This window comes from Corvus hawaiiensis, chromosome 2 (genome assembly GCF_020740725.1).
Source record: "Corvus hawaiiensis isolate bCorHaw1 chromosome 2, bCorHaw1.pri.cur, whole genome shotgun sequence".
In the NCBI taxonomy this organism is placed as follows: domain Eukaryota; kingdom Metazoa; phylum Chordata; class Aves; order Passeriformes; family Corvidae; genus Corvus; species Corvus hawaiiensis.
The window spans coordinates 31,243,905-31,266,040 of NC_063214.1; the positions used below are offsets into that span (position 1 = coordinate 31,243,905).

At 44.2% G+C, this 22,136-nt stretch overlaps 1 protein-coding gene and 2 long non-coding RNA genes across 4 annotated transcripts; 1 reads left to right on the plus strand and 2 right to left on the minus strand.

The window, feature by feature from the left end:
- Nucleotides 1–965: 965 nt before the first annotated feature.
- On the minus strand, nt 966–15,671 carry ING4 (inhibitor of growth family member 4). Of its 2 annotated transcripts, XR_007201527.1 has the most exons (9): nt 15,572–15,671; nt 4,138–4,209; nt 3,775–3,941; nt 3,450–3,564; nt 3,020–3,128; nt 2,552–2,699; nt 2,089–2,150; nt 1,697–1,871; nt 966–1,603 (listed from the first exon to the last, which is right to left on the minus strand). XR_007201527.1 is itself a non-coding variant. In XM_048294151.1 (8 exons), the coding sequence occupies exons 1-8, from the start codon at nt 15,606–15,608 to the stop codon at nt 1,832–1,834; spliced, it is 750 nt and encodes a 249-aa protein (XP_048150108.1). In that variant the 5' UTR covers nt 15,609–15,671; the 3' UTR covers nt 966–1,831. The 2 variants fall into 2 exon arrangements, 1 of the variants encoding a protein (XP_048150108.1); XM_048294151.1 differs by having other exon boundaries at nt 966–1,871.
- On the minus strand, nt 8,994–15,545 carry LOC125321384. The gene is made up of 2 exons (XR_007201528.1): nt 13,004–15,545; nt 8,994–12,180 (listed from the first exon to the last, which is right to left on the minus strand). It is a non-coding gene; the product is annotated as an uncharacterized LOC125321384 (long non-coding RNA).
- Nucleotides 15,672–15,676: 5 nt separating the features above from the next.
- On the plus strand, nt 15,677–17,612 carry LOC125321385. The gene is made up of 2 exons (XR_007201529.1): nt 15,677–16,540; nt 16,838–17,612. It is a non-coding gene; the product is annotated as an uncharacterized LOC125321385 (long non-coding RNA).
- The last annotated feature ends 4,524 nt before the right edge of the window (nt 17,613–22,136 follow it).

Consider the following 22,136-nt stretch of genomic DNA (forward strand, 5'->3'; position numbering starts at 1 on the left):
ACAAACCATATGAGCCAACAGCCTGCAGAAGAACTCATCCTTTTTTCTGCGCAGAATGAACAGAAAAACAGAATTAACACCCCTTCTTGAGGCAAAAGCAAAGACTGACTCAGTGCTAACTCACTTGAAAACAACGTCAGCTTCTGAGCTGATGGCTGCCAGGGTCCCTGTGCAGTGACAAGGCGGGAGTAGTGATCTTCACCGACACTGTCCTCTGAACCCGAGCAGAGCTTTGGCTTCATGACTAAACGAGCAAAATCCTCCATGGATCCTCATACTGGTTATCTGTGTGAGGAAAACGTTTCATGTTTCAGGTGAAGAGCTTAAACCCTCCTGATGAGCAGACCACAAGCAGGAAGCAGACTTGGTTTGTCAGCCTACAGGCTGGGCCAATGGAATTGATAAAGAGAAGCTTCAGGATGGGCCATCTCCTCACAATTACCTACAGACACTACAGACCTTCGGACCGCAGATCTCCAGAAATTGTTTCGGAGCCTAACGTTATGTTAGTAACAGCAGCCAGAGTTTCTGGCAACAAGCTGATTGTGACCTACTGGGAAGCAAGCTATCAAGGAGTCTGGAAAACCTATCCACTTTCTTGGAGACACATGGTTTGTCCTGATGGTTTATTTTCTCAGCTGCGTTGCCCAAGAGACAGTGAGGACTGGCCTTTGCAACCCCCACCCCTCCTCATTTAAGAGAAGGCAACTGATGAAGTAAATGATCAAACAATAACGTGAATAAATGTTCACCTTCTTGTGAGGGCACGACTGAAGGGGCAGGCATTTTTCACAGCCACCAGAAAGCTGAGTAGCTTTTTGCAAGTACATTAGGTACATTTTCAAGCCTGACTTATGCAGAATGTCACTTCTTAGTGCTGCTCAGGATTGCTACATGAAACAGCTGCACCACATTCACCATTTACAATAAAAGCAGAGCTAAGAGAGAAAGAAAAACTAGAGAGACCAATTGCCAGTTTATTTTAGAGGTGACACCAAGGCAAACAGAGTATTTGTTTCAATTCATTTTATTTAATTCTGTATTATACAAGTGGGATCTGAATTCCCAAACTTCCCACCATCGACATAATGGAGAAGCACCACTACACAAGAGGAAGGCAGAATTTTGAAGCCGGAAGACAGACTGGACCGAGCTGTTTCTCCCCACGTGGTCAGAAATTCTTCCTCCTTCACACAGTGTGCTTCCCAGACCAGCAGGTTTACCCCAGAGACAAAGCTAGCTCTAAACACTCCCTCTGCCTCCTCCTCTCCCCAAAAAAAGAGGCTGCTCAATGCCAGCAGTGGAATGGTTAAAGACAGGGAGCACATCAGGTTTTCAGTCTCTCAACCAGCCCACTAGATTAAGAAGTAGCCTGGTTACTCCCTCTCTCCTGAAAAAGATCCAGGAAAATGAATGACCTAAAATGCTGAAGACTTACCTCCTTTCCTTCCCCCATCCCATAGCCTTGCTCTCTAAGCAGAGAGTAGGCAATGAACTCTGAGGAGGCTGAAGGAAAGCCAAGGAAAATCAGGGGCTACCTGAATCCCTGGGAATCTGGTGGCTACCCTGGTGCCCTCATTCATTCCCTTTGAGGTTCAGAGACCTGTTTGGAATAGTACACAGAGAGGGCCTCCCTTAAGGACTCAGAAGCAACCAGGGATACAGAACACACAGGAACCACCGTGAGGGTACACACCATTCCAGGGATGGCCCAAACCACAAACAGGGCAAGACTTCCCCTCAGCCAAGGCCCCAAGGGCTGGGGGAACTGGCACGAGGCCCTGGCAGGGGGAAGAGAGCTCCTGCAGCAGTACTGAGGTCTCATGTGAATTTACTTCTTCTTCCTCTCCTGGGAACAGCGAGGGCAGAACCTGTTAGAAAGGGAAGTACAAAGCCAACATTGAGGGCATGACGTGAACCTCAAGTACATGGTCCCAGAAGACCTTTTCCAAAGTCCCTGACAAAGCCTTAATTCAAATTTTCCTTTTAATGATATCTTCTAAGCGTGTATATACAGTACTTTTTCTCCTGCCACCTAGGACCTCCCCTTTCCAAAGGCCAATGGGCCCCCCAGGCTGTTTCACTCACCATTTTCCTCTTGGTTTTGTTGTCAGACCCACACAGGCAAAATGAAACCATTCAATGGAACACTGTTGGGATGAAGAGCAGCCAGTTAAAGAGCAGTTTTCTCTTGAAATTGTTGCTTTTGGGCTACGAGAGTTTCCCAGCATTTGATCACAAACTCCTAAAACCCTAGCAGTGATCAAGGATTGAATACTCACATCCACCCTACACACTGTTAGCAAGGAGAGAACTCCCCTTCTCCCTTGCTAGGTTCAGGGACAAGAAAACATTTTAAGGAAAACCCTGAAGAAAGAGGCACTTCAGAGGTCATGGCCAACCACACCTCTGCCCTTCCCAACTACCTGAGGTAAGCCCTCTCCTTGTCACTGCTTGCTGTATCAGGCCCCACCCAAGCAGGACAAGATTTTCCATGCAAGACTCATCTCTACTCCATTCCCTCCCCTTTCCACCAAGTGCAGGCTCTTACATCTGGGTTGTCACAGCCAATCATCTCCCCATAGGAGACCTGGTGGCAGAGGCAGTAAGTGGGTTCATTGGGATCCACGGGCATATCCAGTACATCCGAGGGGTGCACATTTCCAAAAGTGACTGAAGGCATCCCATACTCTGTGCTACTGCAGGACAGGAATAAAGTAGGTCAGCAAAGTAACAGGCTTTGAGTCCCTTCCTGTGTCCCCAGACAGTGCCTTTGTTTGCCAGAGACAGATACTTCTCTTATTTAAGTAAATACACCCAACTCCAATGGAGTGACCTGCTTTCCCCTTCAACCCACACTCCCCTGAAAGAATAAAAGTTTCCTTCCTCTTGCTTCCCAAGAAGGGACAGAGGACACACTGTTCCAGTCTGGGGATCAGCTATCCTTCTCAGGGCTAGCCCTGACTTGGTCTGATTTCTAGTGCTGCTTCTCATTCCCTCAAGTCCCTTGAACACTTACGTGCGGACGAGCTTCAATTTCTTTTGGGCAGTTTTTGGTGCTTCCTCATCAGAGTTCTTCCCTTTAGAGCGAGCGCGGGCAGCTTTTTTCTCTTTCTGGGCTCGGCCCTCTGGGAAGAAGAGAAAATGGTGTTGCTTCTGTCACCCCACCAAAACAGACAGCTGACAGTGACAACTTCTCCAGCACTAAAATACACTCCTACTTTGGAATGTATATTGGCTTTGGGCCATGCACTCCATCTTAATTTATCTAGCAGCCTTGAATATGCTCACACAGGAAGAGCCCAGGTCACCACCTTTTTACCTGTCCTTCAGATTCCAGCGCAACAGTCTTTGATCTGCACCACTCCAGTGCCTGCCTTCATCCCCACCACTTCCATAGTCACTTGGCTGCCTCCTGAATCAATCTGCAGCCCAGTGGTGGTACTCACTCTTCTTGCCCTTGCTGGAAGAACTGTCATAGTCACTTGACTCTATCTGCTTCTCCTTCAGGTCTGCTTCAAAGCGAGCGAGGTCTGTGTCCAGCCGCCGGATGTGCTTATCAACCTGAAAAGACAGTAGTGACCAGGAGTTACCCCAGGACAGAGCCCAGGAAGGCAAAGAGAGGACAAAGAGGGGACAAAGGGGCAGGGGGCTTGCACTAAAGAGATGAGGAGCAAGAGTGGGCACGGCCTAAAAATGAGAGATCAGGGCCTTCTGAGATGGGCGGCTTTATCGGGGGTTCACACGATAAGCACGAGACACTTCCCTTCATACCATCTCGTAGGTCTGCATAGCCAGCTGAACCTTGTCGTCCCCAAATTCCTTGCACTTTCCATAGGCCTCCTGGATTTGCTTGAGAAGCCCCAGTTTTTCCTCTGAAGACAAAGTCCGTGCATTGCTGATATACTCCGTGGCCAACTTATCGATCTCTGACTTGAGGTCTGAAACAAGTGTACCATTAAATACACAAACACCACACACACACTACAGTGCCCTCCATGAAGAGAGACTGAATGACTGGAGCAGCTCCAGGCCTCCTCCCCTGCCTGGTGATTCCCATGATAAAAGCAAAGCCAAGCAAAGTTGGTCAAGCTACATACTCCTTGTCTTGGCAGAAAAACCATCTCTAATCCTCACCTTCTGTCCTCTGATCCAGATCTCGCATGAGCTGGAAGTTTCTCTGTAATTCAAATGGCAGGTTCTCAATACCTGCAGAGAAAGGAGAATACATGGAGAAATCAGGTTCTTGCCCATGATGCCAAGGCAGGAAAAAAGCTAACCAATAACAACAACTCCTCTGCTGCACATTAGCCTGCTTCCATTTGTTGCCAGCCCCAAAGGAGACAGGCTATAAAAAAGTGATATATTTAATGCAGAAGCATAGTTCTAGAATATATATTAGTTAGCAGAAAACTGCTGCCATGCAGAAAGGTCCACACTAAGAAAGCAGAGACCCAAAATCTGTAATGAGTGCCAGTCATTATAATATGATGTCTCCATCCAAAAACTCCACTCAGTAATGAAAAAACCAGCACAACAGCTGGCAAACAAAGCCATTTAGTTATTTCTACACAAGGATGTAAAAATTAAAGTTGATCAAATGCTAATTCACTGAAAAGTGAGTCTCTTTAATGCATCCATTTAACACATAGGGGACAGTAGACACTGGGCAGAGCAAAGATCAAGTCTGAGATGGGATGGGAAACAGAGACCAGTCTTAACCCCCTGTGACTCGTAATTTGTTGTGCCTTCTGCACTGTCATCTCAGTGTGGTCTGTCCAACACCTGGAAGGATGCCACACACAGGGAATAATAAACATTTGTAGGACTCTGAATGAGCAATGTGAAGTTGATAGTCAATTAATTTTCAATGCACTATGCTACTTACCCCCTAGGCATCACCAGATGCTCAACTGGCAAAGCTGATAAAAACAATTCTAATTTTTCCATGCCTGTCTAATCAAAACAAGATCTAGTGTCACCACATTAACCTGGAGTCTAAGCTTGATTACTGTCATCTTTATACCTAATGAAAAAAAATAAATCTCTCTTGCAGGTTTCAAAAAAAAGGTGGTGGGAAAAGCTCTTCACAAACACAACGTAAGCATGTCTGAGCTTCCCAACCTTGCTCTCCAGCTCACAGGGAGTGCAACTGAAGGTGTGTCTGGCCATCACCAAAGCTGTCCAACATCTCAGTCTGGGCAGCAGTCTATTTTCACTGCACTATTTCTACAGCAATGAATGCCTTTCCACTTCCCTGAAGAGCAACCAGTTGACAGGGAAGGTTCTGTATGCAAGAGGAAGGTTTTAACAAGTTTTAACTACTACATAACAGGACATGAAATTAATTTCTGTAAGAGGTAAAACCAACTGTGGGCCTTGCTGAGCACAGAAGTTCTTCCTTTTACTTAGTTTTTTGCCCAAACAGCATAATAATAAGTTACATACAGCATCCTTAGGAGCAATCAAGCTGCTGCTTCAACAGATTTCTGATGCCATTTCTGATTTAGTTACCTGAGAAATGCTCAAATAGCAGGTGTCCTTAAGTACCCAGATACATAATACACAGCACATACACATCACCCCTCTGCATTCAAGGACAGTTAACAGTGCAAATTCAGATTCTGAAAAATTACTAAGCGTCAAAATGAAGTCTGTCAGCATGTCCTGAATCTGATACTTCCATGTTTGTTCAGCATGGAAGACTTCACACAAGCTTTAAGCAGCTGACTACTGGATTACATCCCTACGGTTTGAAAAAGCATCTCAGAACAGACACAGTGCTGAAAATTATTATTGCTTATAGAGGGAGCTTACAGCAGTGATGAAATCCAGCTTGGGAATCTAGGGACCATGCCTTTTTCCTTCCTGCAATCCCCAACCTCATCAACTCTAAACCTTTCAATTTATACAGCAAATGAAACATGGCTCATACTGCAGCACGCTGCTTTTAATTCCTCTCCAAAGCATCCGCTGCAGAAGACAAGACAGGTATCCTCTAGAGGAAAACAGAAGCTGTTCCTGCACTGCACACAATATGTCAAATTTATATTGAGTTTATTAATCCTGGAAGATCACAGCTTTGAAATTCTGGACTTTGTGGTTTTTAGAAAAGATTAATGTAATTTCTTTTTCTCTTCTGAAAAGGACAGATGGTAAAAGCACAAATTCCACCAGGTACTGTCAGTTTTCCCTCAGCAGGGCTAGAAACCTTTCGCTAGAGCAAGCACCTGAGCCAGCACAAAAACCAGTAGGATGCTACTCTGCGGGCAGAACAACCCCACACGAGGTTACAGTCACATTTCACAGCCATGTTCTTGCACCAGGAGAAACTCAAGCAGGAGTCTGATTCTGCTACCGAACCTGAAAGGAACTGTGCTCTAGTTTTTACAGCTGTCACTGTACAAATCTGCCACCACCAGTAATGCCAGCACATGCCCTCCTCTGGACAGCATCAGTCCTTCTCTTGCCTCTACGTGCCTGGCCTTGTCTGTTCAGCCTGTGCCCCCCAGCCCTGAGAGTCCCTCTCTCCCCAGTGCCTGCTCCCCTCAGTGTCGGCCCCTCGGCCGGGCCAGTGGCTCCCCTGCCTCATCTCCTGCCTCCAGGTGTGCAGAGCCCTCTGCTCCCAGCAGCTCTCACAGTGTGGGGAGAGCCGCCACCTTGGTCTGGCTCTGGCCGAGCAAACGCTCAGCACAGGCACCATGGGCGGATCATTTAAGCACGTCTGGGTCATGATCTGGGGCTGACGAGACAAACCCCTGTCAGTTGAATTCCTTCCCTGCTAAAACCAGCAAAATGATTTCCTAAAACCACAGCAAAATATTTCACTCTGCAAATCTATTACCGGACGAATGTTCTGCCACTGCTTCGTCAATAAACTGGGAGAAAATGAAACAAGTGACAGTACAGTGACTTTATAATCAGAACTGCTACAAAGATATTTATCTGTTCAACTGAAAGTGGAAGGGAGCTGAGCACACCATTACAAATTATGATCCAGAGAGAGTCTGGCAATAACAAAAAGCTTAACAAGATAAAGCTGCAGCTAAGCAAGTAATAACTGAGCAACAAACTATTTGTCTGGTACATAACTTAATCTAGCTATGGGGATGTTTACTACTATCTGCAGCTTAACTCCAAAGCTCTTGCATAGCCTTAAACAGAAGTGATTCTCTGCGTCACAGTATTTATCACAGGGGCCAGAACACTTGCTGAAATTGCTTGACATGTGCTGTGCTGGCTATCAGACATCACCACCCAGTAAGACTCATTAAAAAAAAAAAAAATCTAGATTTGAGTCTCCAATTTCCTCATTCTACCACCACACTTTTCCTCACTATTTCTAAAAACATTCATGTTATTTATGTAATTTCATTTCCTCCTGCTTTTCTCTTTTCCTCTACAATTAATTTTGCTTGTTCATCTTAATAAGATTCACCTAAAATTATCATGACTAAATACTATCATAAAATACCCACGTAATTCTCAGATTATGAAACCGAAAATGGTGAAGAAAAAACACCCTAGAGACATCTTTGATCACTAGAGAAGAGTGATGAAACACAACAACGGACAGAAAAATAAGGAAAAGCAAGGGCCTCTTTCCACACAAATGGCACAGCAGTAAGAGAGGAAGAGGAGGATGGTGAAAATGTACAGGAAAGAAAGTGCTAGCAAGGCCAACAGCTTGACCCAAAGCATGGGCTGGCATTAACGCAACTGTGTCACACAATCCCAGAATGGGTCAGGCTGGAAAGGACCACAGTGGGTTATCCAGCCCAACCTCCCTGGTCAAGCAGGGTCATCCCAGAACACATGACACAGGATTGTGCCCAGATATTTTTGGAATATCTCCAGTGAGAGAGACATGACAACCTCTGTGGGGAATCTCCTCTAGTGCTTGGTCACCCACAGTAAAGTTCTTCCTCATGTTCAGGTGGAACTTCCTGTGTATCAGTTTCTGCCCATTGCCTCTTGTGCTGTTGCTGGGCGCCACTGAGAAGAGCCTGGATCCATCCTCGACACCCTCCCTGCAGATACTTACAGACATGGATGAACCCCTCTCAGACATCTCTTCTTGAGGCAGAACAGGCCCAGCTCCCTCAGCCTTTCCTCACAAGAGAGATACTCCAGTCTCCAAATCATCCTCATTCCCCTCTGCTGGACATGTTCCAGGAGCTCCATGTCTCTCTTTAATGAGGAGCTCAGAACTGGACACTGCACTCCAGATGCGCCTCACCAAGGCTGAGCAGATGGACAGGATCCCTCCCTCGACCTGCTGGCAATGCTTTTCCTAATGGACTCATTGCACAGATCCATACAGAAACCTTGTGCAGCCCTACTGACTCCTCTCATGGTACAATTATCCTGAAAATCACTGGTGCAGGTCTCTCAGCGAGTTTTTCTCACCCCTTCCTTTTCTTACCTTGTTTTCATTTCTGATCACAAGCTAAAGTCTCTCTACCTACCTTCGTCTTTCCTTTCCTTGTATGTTATTCCTTCACTATCCCCATTCTTCTTTTGTCTTTTTTATTCTCCTCTTCCCTTCTTTCCCCCACTCATTCTTCCACAGGCATCCATAACCATGCTGTCTTCTCCCTTAAGAACCACGCTCTCTCTCTCCAAAAGTCAGAATCCAGCACCACTTCTTTTCCTCTCCAATAATTATTACTTTATTTACTTCTTTTTAGAAACACACGTGGGATGTCAGGTGCAGGCAACTGTTATTTAAACTTCAGCTACTTAACTCAGATGTTAACTGTGACATACAGACACAGAGAGCAAGCCTACACAGCCTGATAACTTCCATTGTGCTTCAATCCTCTGCAGCACGTCTGTACTGTGCCAAACAATGGATTTGTGCTGTCCAAAGTCCTAAAAACAGATCAATAGCACCAAGGACCATCCAAACAGACAGTGCCTTTCCCAAGACATCCGTTCACCCACCATGTTTAGACGCATTTTTAAATTTTATTAAAAAATGGGAAAATACATTTTAAAACGTAGCCACGGTTGCTTTATTGAACAGCTTAGATTTCAGCAAACACTTTAGACACCACATTGCTGAAGACAATTAAAAAATTCCTGCTCGTGCCACAATGAGAAGGTAAGTTCTTTGCCCCCCAAGACAGCAAACTGGCTGGGATCTTGCTGGGGAAGCACATCGGACTTTTCGGTACTCCGCGATTCTCATAATTTTGTAGCACTTGAAGTATATCGCAGGACAACTGGCTAGCAGCAATCTTCAGGAGCTTCCTTGCTCCCTCATTAGGGGGCAGGGTGTTTTATATCCCTCCTTTCAGAGTGTTTTACCCTTTTAAACTACTGCTTCTACTCTGTCCTGCGTTCCCAAGTAACCAATCACCTTCCTACGCAGTTTATTCAAATTGGTGCTTGAGCACAATGTATCCTTTTCCCTCTTTTCAGAGATGGCTCAGCCCTGCTGCAATAAAAACATTATCCTCACAACACTTTGGTAAGGGATAATCCTACCTACAGTTTTACAAAGAGGGTGCTCAGGTGCATGGCAGATTCATTTAGCCACAGCCACCCAGGAATTCTGTGGCCATATCATATATCCCAAGCTTTGGGCCAATGTGCTGCACACCAGTCCACCCAAGCACATCTACTTCAGGCATTGTCCAAAGAAATGGGCATCAGTCAGCAGTGACAGTCAATGTCAGTGACAGTCAGCCATAGAACCCCAATACTCCCCGCAAAGTGTGGGCCCTTTTCTCAAGGAGGGAGGGCTCTTTTTGTTGTTTTCTTATTACAGTAGCTCAATGCTACAGCATCCACAGCCAGGATAGCAGGCAATGTTGTTAAGTCTCAGCAAAGGCATCTTTATTGTTAAAGATCAACCTTGATTTCAGAAGCTTGGAGGACTTGGAAGACTGACACAGTAGATGAGACTAGCAACACTCCTGGCATTTCCAGCCTGCCACAGACCTCCAAAGGAAGGGAAAACCACCAAAGAGATCACAGGGCTGTTTGCCAAAACAATGACATCAGATTTGCAGTTGGGTAAGTGAAGAAATACAGAGAAAACACAGCATACTTTGCCATGTAAAGCCATCTTGTATCGGCTCCAATAAAAGTATCAGCCAACAACAAAATCAATTCTAAATGAATTGGTCATTAAATGTATCAGCTCAGCGTGGGCTGTGCCAGTAGCTTTCACACAGAAACAAATGATGCCTATGAATCACCAAATTCTCTCCTCTGCACGAAATCTTTTGTAATTTTCCATAGATCATGTGTGGTGCATCACAGGTGTAACTAATCCACAGTCTCAGTAAGGTGAAAGGCATCTTTCACTACACTAAAGCAGTGACAAGTATAGAAACCATTTACTGAGACACTTGCATTTCTGAAGAATGATGTCAGAAACCGGAGAGGCAGGGACAAGGGGGTATGGCTGCACGCTACACTGGGGAGGGGATAAGAATAATGAAGGTAGGGAAAGTGAGAGATAAAAGAACTGCTGGGGAATTTGGAACACTGCCAGGTCTGGGAAGGAATCAAGGGCTCGCCTACAGCAATTTCCGACATCACACCCATGTCCTCTAAGAGCATTAAGATGATGATACCCATCGCACCCCCATGTGATGAAGCCATACAGAGGGAAATCCAGGCAGATGTAGCTATTCCAAAAGAATAATCCCATTTTACTGGGCTAGCTAATGTTATCGAAGAACGAAAGGACATTCCCACGTCGGTTGTAGGAGAAAGTAGATGACTTCCATGAGGGCATGTGCTGCTTCTGTTGCTCTGTGCTTATGCTGGCTTAAGTTTTCTAGCAGTGACAAGCCATGAACTGGTGCATCTCTATGTGCCTACTGATACATGCAAATAGAAGGAGCAAAGGAAACTCGATGCCTCCCTAACCAGTGTAAAAAAGGGGGAAAACCCAAGGTTTTAACATTGATCACATAGAACCACGTTAACTTACCAGCTGAGCTCTCCTCATCTAAGCCTGTTGTCTCCATCACCCTCGGCACTGAGGCAGATATGTCCTAGTGCCTGCTCCTGGAACAGGTCCTGACTGGTGGCCTCCAGGGCAACAGAATTAATATAATGCAGCCATCTGAGCAGCCAGGCCTGTGACATCTTTTTGCCTCTCAAGCTCACCAAGGTTACCTGCTACTCCTGCTGCTCATGACTCTCCCAAGTGTTTAGGTCTAATTTAGATGAAATGCTGGCTTTAGTTCCTCAGGGTTTTGAGGTGAGGGAAGATGGAAACAGTTCTTGTTGTTGAGGAGAAATACATGCCTTGGTATGTTGCCATAAAAAATGATTAATGTGTTGTCACTAAGTACACTTAGTTTATTCTGGCACCCATGAGGTGGGTAAACAGGGAAGCACTGATGGTAGAAAACACAGGTGGTTGCACAGCAGTTCCCTCTACTGTAAAGACAATCCCTACCCTCATGGCACACTCACATATAGACAGAGACTTGATTTGGGACTGTTTTCTGAGTATGTGTGCTTAGACGATGCCTTTCACAAAGGAGCTCTACAGTCCTCTTGAAACTTCCAAACATGAAGAAAACTCAGGGTTTGCATCTCACCTTCTGGAAAACCTGTGTGAATCACACGATCCCTTTCTCCCCTTCAAAGTCTCCACAACAGTATTTCTAATCCCGTACAAGAGGCAACGCTGAGCAAAGCACACTAACTCAATTTCAAGCAAGTGCAAACTCTTCTCAGGAGTCTTTATGCACATTCCATCTTTTAATCCCAAAACACTGTTTTCTTCCTTCTTCTTCCGCCTCCATTCCTTTCTACATCTCTAACTCCTTTGCACCCATAGGTTTTCCCTCACTAAAGCTGCACTGCGTTACTGCTAGAGGGAAAGCACTTTTTTATCTCGCTTTCTCCCCTCAGAACCAGGCATAAAATGGTTTAGAAACTAGAAGGAGGACAATATTTGAAGAGATGGAAATCTTTTTATGCTTAAATTCAGCCACTGGAGAAAAACACTCAGGAAGAAGAGAAGTGGAACAAGACACATTCCTTGTCTCCCATTCCCTGAATCCTTTGGCTCGGTGTAGTCATTGAAGAGACAGCTTCAGTGTAGGATAAAGGAATGAAGGTGATCAGAGTAGACAAGACATGGAGTTTCTCTGTCAGGATGCTCAGCACAGAAGGAATGTGCATATTTTTCTGCTGCAAAAACATCTGCCAAGAACATAACACATTTCAGACAGATCTGCTTTGTAATTAACAGCTTAAAGCCACGGAAAGGGCATGCCTAATCCCAGGTCTAAACCCAGTTTCAAATTACAGCAAGGACTTGAAAGCTGTTGAAATGCCAGACCTAAGAAGCTTCCAGACACCTTTTACTAAGAGAACAGCTCTTAACTTCACTATTCCACAAAAAGAAAATGGAAAAGAACTTTAGATGTCTAAAGTAGAGGACTCAAAATACTTGAATTGAAGCAACTGGGGCTATATGCCTAGCTTTGCCAGACTGCTCATGCATTTTAACATACAGGTTTTAATTACCTAATCACAGGATGCTTCATCCAAGGTGTTTCTCATTCCCAGTGACTGAGCACTGATTCAAAGTTTTATTTTATTCTCTTTGCTCAATACAGAGTCACATGCTCAGACCCAGAGCTCCATCTGAAAACTGACTTTGTAGTCAGCTTTTCAAGGTGTTCACTATTGTGACGCTAAAATGTTTTCACAGTGCTGCAGTGGAGTGGCCCATTTCCCTCACCAACAGAATGAAAGCCAAGAGATTTACTGAGGCCAAGAGATTAAAGCCAAGAAGACCAGCTAATTACAAACTTGCCTCTTGAAATGTGCAAAAATGCTTCATAGCCTGACTTTTCAGAATTATCTGTTCAAGGCAGGCTTCAGCTGCAGCTATGAGCATTCTGCACATCTGCTCCTCTTGACTAAAAATTTCCACTCATAATCTGAAGGAAGCACAATCCAAGCAAGGAAAACCTGTATAAAGTGGGACTCACAACATAAATAAAAACATCAAACTCACTTTGTCAGAGTGGTATTCAACTGCTTCAAACAGGAGGCCACTCTTTTTCTTCCTACATTCTTCACTTAATTCCTTATACACCTTCCTTCATTCAAAGATATGAAGAGGTCCTACAAATAACTGCCCTCTTTCATCACACATTCCTCATTCATTCCCTGAGCAGATCCAGACAGAAAACCATATGAAAGAGAATCCCTGCGGGAGGAAAAAACACATTCAACTGAAAACTGTGTCTGCAATAGCACTACACTACTAAAACAATTCCGTTCCAAGACACAGATGTAAATTAAGAATTAGACACTTTTTATAACAGATGACCAAAAGTTCTGGACTATTTCTTTCTATCAAATTTCAGGAAGTTTTAGGACATTGGTGAACTGCTTTAAAAAAGAACTGAATGTTTTTAAAACACTAAAATGATGGGGGGAAAAAAGGGAATTAGCAAGTAGGAAACAGAATCAAGCATTAGATTAGCATCAAGAAGACGACTCGTGTCTAAAATCCTGTATGCATTTTCACAGAGTCAGGAGTTCAGGCAGAACTTCAGAAGAGGAGAGCAGGCTTAGAGAAGAACAAAATGGGTAATTAGAAATATATGCTATCACCTATCAGCAGCCTAACTTACTGAAGACTGTGATGGGTGCTCTTTGGCTCTAAGTATCACAATTCATATACGCTGTTCTGAAAGAAACCTAGAATAAGCACAGCAAGTGTCTTATGATTAGCTAATAACAGGAAGTAATATTGCACCAGACAAAACTGAAAAAGGCCTTAGAGATCTAAGGGTAAGCGAAAAAGGCTAAACCACCAGAATGAAGAATGTTTTGTTCTTCCTAAAATCTTTGTAACCAGATACTTTTAAGGACTTTTAGATTGTGCACATCTCTTTCTTTTTTTAAAAAAGTAAGATACCTCAACAACAACAGTGACTCTACCATATTAATATCCACCTTCAACAGGACAAGAATCTCTACAACAGTTGCAGGACCACAAATCTCAGCTGAGAGAGGAGAGTTGGTCATTTCCTCTGCATGCCTGTACTTGAGAGGAAGAGGAGTTCCCAGGGGGTTGGCTGATTTTAAATGACTGTGATGACATGATCCAGAAGTGTTTGACTTTGGCAGGAGCATTCTCCAGCCATCAACCTTCCCTTCTCTCCAACTGGGTACCTACCACACCTCTCCACCCTCAGTGCTGCATCCTGCTCATCTCTGCCTACTGACTGCAGATCCCAGTCTTTGCTCTTTATCTTTGCTCTGCAGCTCTTACCCAAAATACACCTCTGCCCTCCCAGGAGGAAAACCCTGCATCCTCCCTATGCACTTACTCCCTATCCATCTGCTTTTATCTCCTCTTTCCCAGCCCTTGTCCTCCCAACTGAGGAGCCTCAGTCAACTGCAGTTCTTCTACAACGGAATGAGAACCGCACAGGAACATAAATCTTTGCTCCTCTCCAACAACCTGCCTCCTCATCCAGCTCTTCTTCCTGGCTTTTGCATCCTCCTTCCTTGCAGCTCCTAGATCCTGTTCAACTGCAGCTTCTTTTCAGCTTTCACTGACATTTATTATGGTTCTTGAACATTCTCACACATTTTCTTTCCTAATGACAAAAAGGAGCACTGAAGACACAAGGAACGAGACCCCCTGTGTCCATATCAACACCTTATCACTTCTGTGCTGGAAGAAATCCAGTGCAGCAAGATTTCTGAAGAGCCAAACTCCATTTTTTGTATGCATATGCAAACAGACAGTGAGAGATTTAACTGGCTGGGTACAGTGAAGCAGAAGACACATTACCAGAACTACCCAGCTTTAAACACACCACCCCATGAACATACTTCTCCTTCTCTAGTGCCAACACCAGACCAGCGGGAAAACATGAGAACAGTATTCCCCAAAGAACAGGTTATTGAATCTTAACTCATTAGTCCATTCATTGAGAAACAACTCCTCTGATGGATCTGCTTGGCTATTTTAAGAACATGTGGGTAAAAGATGCACTGAAAGTCTCATCCCCAAAGGACAGAGTTTGACAAAGTTTTAAGCACCTTAAGGCAGGATGGTAAAATAGGAGGTACCATTGGAGGGCTCCGATAACGTTACCAACTCCATTAGCATTTACAGAGCTCCTCTTTGGCCAAAACCGCAGGGCTGCATTTGTAAACTAACAGCGTAGAAAACTATCATAACTGCCCCCCCCTTCCAGATCCTAAAGTTATCTCTGGCTCGATGTCTATCCCGGGAAACCACTGACAGCCAAGCTCCCGCTCCCGAGAGGCGGCTGAAGCAGCACCGGGCTCCTTTCTCCTGGGACAAACCAGTCACGGGGCCGCGGTGTCAGGGCTCCTGCAGGAGCTGCAGCCGAGCCTTGCCCCACGGACGGGGCCTCTCCGCACGGCCCGGGGACCGGGCGCCCGACAGCCGGGCCGGGCTGCGCCCGAGGGGCTGGGAGAGCCCGCGGGCACCCTGGGCAGCGCTCGGCCCCCGCGGGGCTCCGCCCCCTCGGCCCGTCCGTGCCCCCCCGGGCCGGCTCAGCCGCGGCCTCGGCCCCGCCCCGGCGGCTCTTACTGTCCAGGTAGTGCTCCAGGTACATCCCCGCCGCCATCTTGGGCCCCACACACCGGCGCTTCCGGCGGGAAGCGAACGCGCGCGCCCCCCGGAAGCGGCGCTGCCCGGCTGCGAAGCCGCTTCCGCCCGCGGCCCGGGCACTTCCGCCCCGCTCCCGCCGCCATTTCGGGCTCTGCGGGGCTGCGCCGGGTGGTCCCCGCGGAGGGCGGCGAGGGTGACCGCGGCACTGGGGCATCGTTCCCACGAGGAAAGGCTGAGGGAGCTGGGCCTGTTCGGCCTGAGAGGCTCGGACGACTGAGAGGGGACTTCATCCATGTCTATAAGTATCTGAATGGAGAATGTCAGACAGACTCTTCTCGGTGGTGCCCACCACTAGGACAAGAGGCAACGAACAGAAACCGATGCACAGCAAGTTCCACCTGAACAAGAGGAAGAACTTCTTTACTGTGCGGGTGACTGAGCACTGGGACAGATTGCCCACAGAGGTTGTGGAGTCTCCCCCTCTGGAGATATTCCAAAACTGTCCGGAGGCAATCCTGTGCCATGGGCTCTGGGATGACCCTGCTCGAGCAGGGAGGTTGGAGCAGTGACCCTCTGTGGTCCGTCCATCCTGACCCATTCGATGAGCCTGTGGTCTGGGCGAGGATATGCTGTTGACTTGTTCCTATGGTTTTCCATTCGCCTCATAATCCACCAGTGACGAGCAGCTGCTGCTGTGTCACAAAAGGAGACGGGTGGTCTCTGCTGCTACAGGACTGGTACAACCTAACACTTCTAATAGACTAACAAAACAAGGGAATGAAGTTAAACCTGTGACCATGCTCTCTTTTTCTTCATCATGCCAGACCACTTTTGTGACCATACACCACGAGCCACTTGAAGGTTTAGAGCCCCTCGAGCTATGGAGTTGAGGAGCCCTTCCCCAGCCGTCCATTGCTACATGCACAGCGTGGAGTGGTGAAGTCATATGTGGATATGGAGGGACTGAGACAAAATTATCTTACTTCTTTTGATCCTTAGGTTCTAAGATACACAGGCTTGTTTTTCCAAAAGGTCAGCATTCACTTAGCATCCTATACAGTTTAGGAGGCACTGGGTTTGGTAAATACTACATTTCACCCACCTTTCTCCTGCCTACTCCCCTACACCGTTCTGGTTTTTTCTGACAGTCTGTATAATGACAGCCATTGCTCAGGACTGAGTGCTCCCAGATTCTGGCCACAAGGAGAAGCGACTAGATTTCTTTTTCTCTCTTTCCTCCCAAAGATCTTCCAAGACACCATGCCTTTATTTAGATGGATATACTGGGATTAAGTCTTCCAGCAGCCTGCACTTCAAGACTGAGAAGGTGTTATATAAAGGAATTGCAGCTGTTCGAACTATGAACTATCTTGCTGTTAAAACTATTTGGTTAGTTCAGAGATCCCCTATGTTCTGGAGTTTTCCATTCCTCTTCCTACAGTCATTTAAGTTATTTATGACATATTTTTAATTATTCAAAACACATTTCTTAGTCTTTTCAGTTCCCATGTGGAGCAGCTGGCTTCAGTTAGCTGAACATTATTGTTAAGCCTCACTTTAAAGTACTTCAAAATTCTTGTATAAATTGCCTTACACTCTTAATTAAGGGGAAGGATGTGGCTGTTACATAAAAAAAAAAAAAATCTGCTCTCTATACCATGTCACAGTCCTAAACCAGAATCTCCCAAACACATCCTGCTTGGGGCTACCAGGGTGAATAGAGCTGATGTTAAGAATTAGACATTCTTAGACATCACTAATTTGGTTAAGAGACCACCTGGGAACCCCGTCTTATCCCCCAAGCCAAAGCTAGGAAGATGTCAGAATTCTAGACCACTGAAATGGAATGAAACTCCCTCTGGACTTCTTGCCATTGCAGATACAAACGACAGGGCAAAGAAGAGACAAAAATCTAAATGCCTAAAATCTAAATTGCCAATCTCAGTAAAGTGTACAATTGTACAGTCTTTAACTGCATGAACTGCCACTGTGAAGTTGCAAAATAAAGGGGAGAGGCAGTTTTGTGTGCCTGTGTGGTCTCACAGCAGTAGAAACTCTACCATTCTAGCAAAAACTAGTTCTGAGCCCTCAGTCCAGGAAAGCTTGTTATTTTTGCTTTCTTTACAAAGTCAAAAAGAAGGTTTGCATCGCTCAGGTCTCCAGAAGCATCCTCAGCCACAGAGAAGTGTCACCATGGTAGTTATTCGTCGAGAGGTGGAATATTTTTTAGAGTAAACACTTTAGCAAGTTGAAGTCTGAGCATGGGCACAGATGATGGGCAGGAAGGTGCTTTCCCAGCTGAAGTAAGCTCTAGAGACCCGTGACTGTTTATGTCTAAGCCTCAGCCAGCCTCATACGCTGATCCCTTGGCAAGTGCGGTAGTAACAAAGCCACATAGGCTAACCCCTGTGGTTATCACACTCCTCCCCCTCACCCCAGTTTGCTACTACAGCTCCATCCTGTAGTTAATCCTGCAGGTAGCTCCTGGTTCAACAGAGGACCTGTGGGATGAGTGGTGCTGTCCAGGCCTACACACCTCCCACAGGGAAGCTGCATGGCCTACGGAAGCAGTCTGCAGGAGTGGTTCTCAACCTTTATTGCTCTACAGATGTCAGTGTGTTTTCCCTTGGCAATGTAAACGTCTGCATACCAAATTCAAGCCTCCAGCTTTTCAGTTACCTTATAGACTTCTTAAATGTTGTCCAAGGACTGTGAGGTAAAGGCCAGTGCTTGAGAAGGATCCTCATGCAGAACCCAGCAGGAGACCTATAATTTCAGACTCTTGTTCAGTTACCTTTTGGCTGTTGAGGTACGTTCAGGTCTTCTCACTCTTTTAACATTCTCAGTTCAGAGGTCTCTGAACTTTGCATTTCCTGTCTTCAGGAAACACAAGAGGTACCCACGCTTCATTCTCACGAACAGCAAACGATTGATCTGCAACACCTGGCCCCAAGCTAAGGGTTAATTAGCTTTACAAATAAAAGAGGATGCCAAAGGCCACAGATTATTGCTGTGTCCATGTTTCAAAAACATATCCTGCTTCAGTAGCAAAACTAGGCATAGACTCTAGTTCTTTGGTGTCACGATTTCTTTTCTTGCAGTTTTTTTCCATTCATTACACAGACACTACATGAAATCGAAATGTTTGTTGGACCAAGTTACTACATCTCTCTAGTACTTTGGTGTTCTACTATACAGAAACAAGAAACCATGCACACAAATTTAATCTGTTGTACCTGAAAGGACGATTGAACAGGTACCTATCTTGTAGTTAAGGAAGTGTACAGAGCAATTTCATTCTGTGTTCTGAAACTGCACTAGTAAACTTGGGCAGCTTTCAGGTACATTACCTGCAAAATATTAGAAGAAAATCCTAAACATGATATATATCCTTTAGTTGATATAAAGATGATAAAATAATCAATAAAAATATAGAAGACAGACAGAATCTCATAATTATATTCTACATTAGGAAGAAAGTTGGATGATGTAGACACATCCATGAGGTAATGAAATATTACCTATTGCCAATGAGATTTAGGAAGATGTTTAGTTCTACTCATTAAATAAAACATCCTAGAAGTTGCATAGCTAGAAACTGACAATCAGTAATTTGAAAAGAATTATCTGGCAAGCAGATGGAAGCAATGGGCTTTCTTTTCCAATCAACTTTGAAGTTGTGAATGTGTTCCAGAAGACCAGCAAATACTTTTACTTAAAAAGTATTTGCAAAGCAAGTGGGCTCATCCAGGTTGCTGTAAGGCAGTTAACCTAACACTGACGTGGCAAAATCACAGTGTCATTGACAGGGGTTGCACTCAGCTAAGAAAAGAAACATATTGCTGTTTGTTTTAATTTAAAGAAAAAGACCTCATTAAAAGCACTAGATATCTTTGTATGGCAATATTAAGTTTGGTGGCTCAAGATAGCCATCTAGGCCTAATGCAGCCAAGACTTTAACTGAACACTACACAGCCTGGTCACTGAAGGGGAAAAGAAAGGCAACAGATAAGAACTACACGATGGAGCCAAGCCTTATCGTGAGACACCTAAACCAGCTCAATTTAATTTAGCTGTTTGGAAAGATGAATACAATGATTTGATCATGGTCTGTTATTCATTACATGAGAAGAAAGACTTCTGAGAGCAGAAGACTTTAATGTACTCAACAAAGGCATAACAAGACCCTATGGATTAAAGTAAAAAAGTAGTGATATAGAATGGCAGTTTCAATGGCAGTAATAACCAACAAAAAAACTGTAATAAGGGACATGGTTGATTAACCATAAGGCTTTAAATTATAAAAGGCTTAAATCTTTTTTTAAGATTTAACTGAATTATAGACCAGCAATACTATCATTAGTCATGGCTGAGATTCAGTTACTGTTTGTGGGTGACTTTTCTAAATGATTTCCAGCCTACATGATGTTGCCTTTTAAAGCAATGATAATTTGTAAAATCCAGCTAAGAACAGAAAATCAGCTTGGAAAAGGACAAGGAGAAAAAGTGCTATTGCTTTTCATCAAAGATATGAGATGCAACCTAATACAGAACTCCAGAGTCATTGTCAAGTCTTCTTGGGTACAGACATATAGAAATGAATGGATTGGCATCACAATGAAAATGCAGGGTCAAAGAATTCACGGAGCTGAAGAAGGATCATGGGATCTTGTTAAGAGAATATTCCACTCTTGTGAGTGGGAGGTAAATAATTGAACTGGCTTGAGTGCACAAAGCTGCAGACTGCAGAACCTCAGGCTTCATCTAAAGAGGGAAGAATTTTGTAAAAGTTGTTACATTTTGTGTCTCTCCCAGGTAGCTCCTGTACTTTTTAAACCACCTGGAGCACTTTGAATATGTTAAACAACCTTGGGAATCCAGAGAGGAAGACCTAATCCAAACTCAAATAAGTGACAAAGATAACAAGGATAAGGTATCTTCAATTATTCCCACATCGGCAACAGGACTGGGTAAACAGAGAAATTCTCATTGATAAGAAAGAAAAAGAGGCCTGCAATAAAGTGGCATTTCTGAAGCTCAATGGGAAAGTCCCTTAGTAAGAAATAATTAGTTTCTTCCTGGGCAACAGTAAAAGCTATAGGCTCAGCAGCAAACTGCACAAACACGAACAGTAACACCTTTGAAATGACTGGTAACACAGGAATTGTACAGCCTTAAGTACATATGGATGCCCATGCTAGGTAGCAGATTCCAAGAAGGGAAAGGGTAGCAGACATCAGAAAACAACACATCAAACCAGGGACCAAGAAAGGCGATTTCAAGCACCTTTAACATATAAAACAAAAAATCATTGCAAAGAATTTTAACTTGTGAGCTATTCCCCAGGAATTCAACCAGTCAGCAAAGTATTATTCCAACTTTTAAAGCCTTCCCAGCTTAATTCAAGACACTGCACCCAAACCAAGCTATTTTTCAGACTTCAGGATGATGCATTCAAGATGAGAGAACAACTTGAGTGAAGCTGGCAGTTTTGTCCTGTTCATGTCAAATATGGACATACAGAGGAGAGCCACAAGTAGCAATAAACCTGTGCTGAGTCTGATAACTTCCAAGGGGAACAAAACTTTAAACTGAGTTGTCCATGGGAAAAAAAGAAGGCAGAGGAATATGAATTAAACTCTCCTGTAAAGAGAAACGTAACAGATGGAAAAGGTGAAGACCAGACAGCAACCAACATAAATTAGACACTATAAAAATAGAGAAAACAGTTAAGAAAAGCTTAGTGACTAGCAAAACTAATGATAAAGGAAAGGAATATTTTGCTCTTTCATTCCTTTCAGTCACAAAAGAAACAAAGAAACCTTACTAATAGTACTGATCCAAGGTAGATAAAAATGGTGAAAATGCTAGTGACACAAAACAGGAGAAACCAGTCAACAAATAGTTCCAATTCCATATAAAGAAAGGAACAGAATGGAGCAGTCATATGAAAATAGCAACTTCTATCTAGTACCATAGTGTCAAAGTAGGAGATGAGACAACACCTACTAGGGATGTATATTTTGAAATCAGGAAAGAAACAAGAGTCCTGGAAGAGTTCACTAACAAGCCCTCTAGCCCAGTGATTCTGATCTTAATTAAACTTAGGATATTAGAGAAATACCTTAAGACACTCATGACATTACTCCCAAAAGGCAAATGAAAGGACTCAGTAAGAAAATTATGGAAAAACTGTAGAGGTGAAGAACTAGTGAATGAAAAAATAAAACCTGTAACACAAAGGTTTTATGAAATACAGATTCTGTAGTTAAAAAAAAGAAGGAAAACCCAAACCCTAATTTCATTCTTAGATGACATCATTATACATTTGGTTTAACAAAGGGGACTGCATAGGTACGACATACTTAAATTTTTATAAGGCATTGACCTAGCACCGTAAGTCAGAAAGATCTACTGTACATAATCAAATACTAAGAGGATTAAGAAATGCCCAGCCTACAAGTCTCAAAAAGAAGCTAATGAAAAGTTGCACTGAATGATGCTTTTCAAATTAGCATAGGTCAGATGCAATATTGCATTTCAA

Excerpts from the sequence above, each read along its gene's own strand:
- ING4 (XM_048294151.1), bottom strand. The coding sequence starts at position 15,608 with ATGGCGGCGGGGATGTACCTGGAGCACTACCTGGACA. Across the intron at positions 3,129-3,449 it reads TTCCAGCAAGGGCAAGAAGA|AGGGCCGAGCCCAGAAAGAG; the intron begins GTGAGTACCACC and ends TCTTCTTCCCAG. Across the intron at positions 2,700-3,019 it reads AAATTGAAGCTCGTCCGCAC|TAGCACAGAGTATGGGATGC; the intron begins GTAAGTGTTCAA and ends CCTGTCCTGCAG.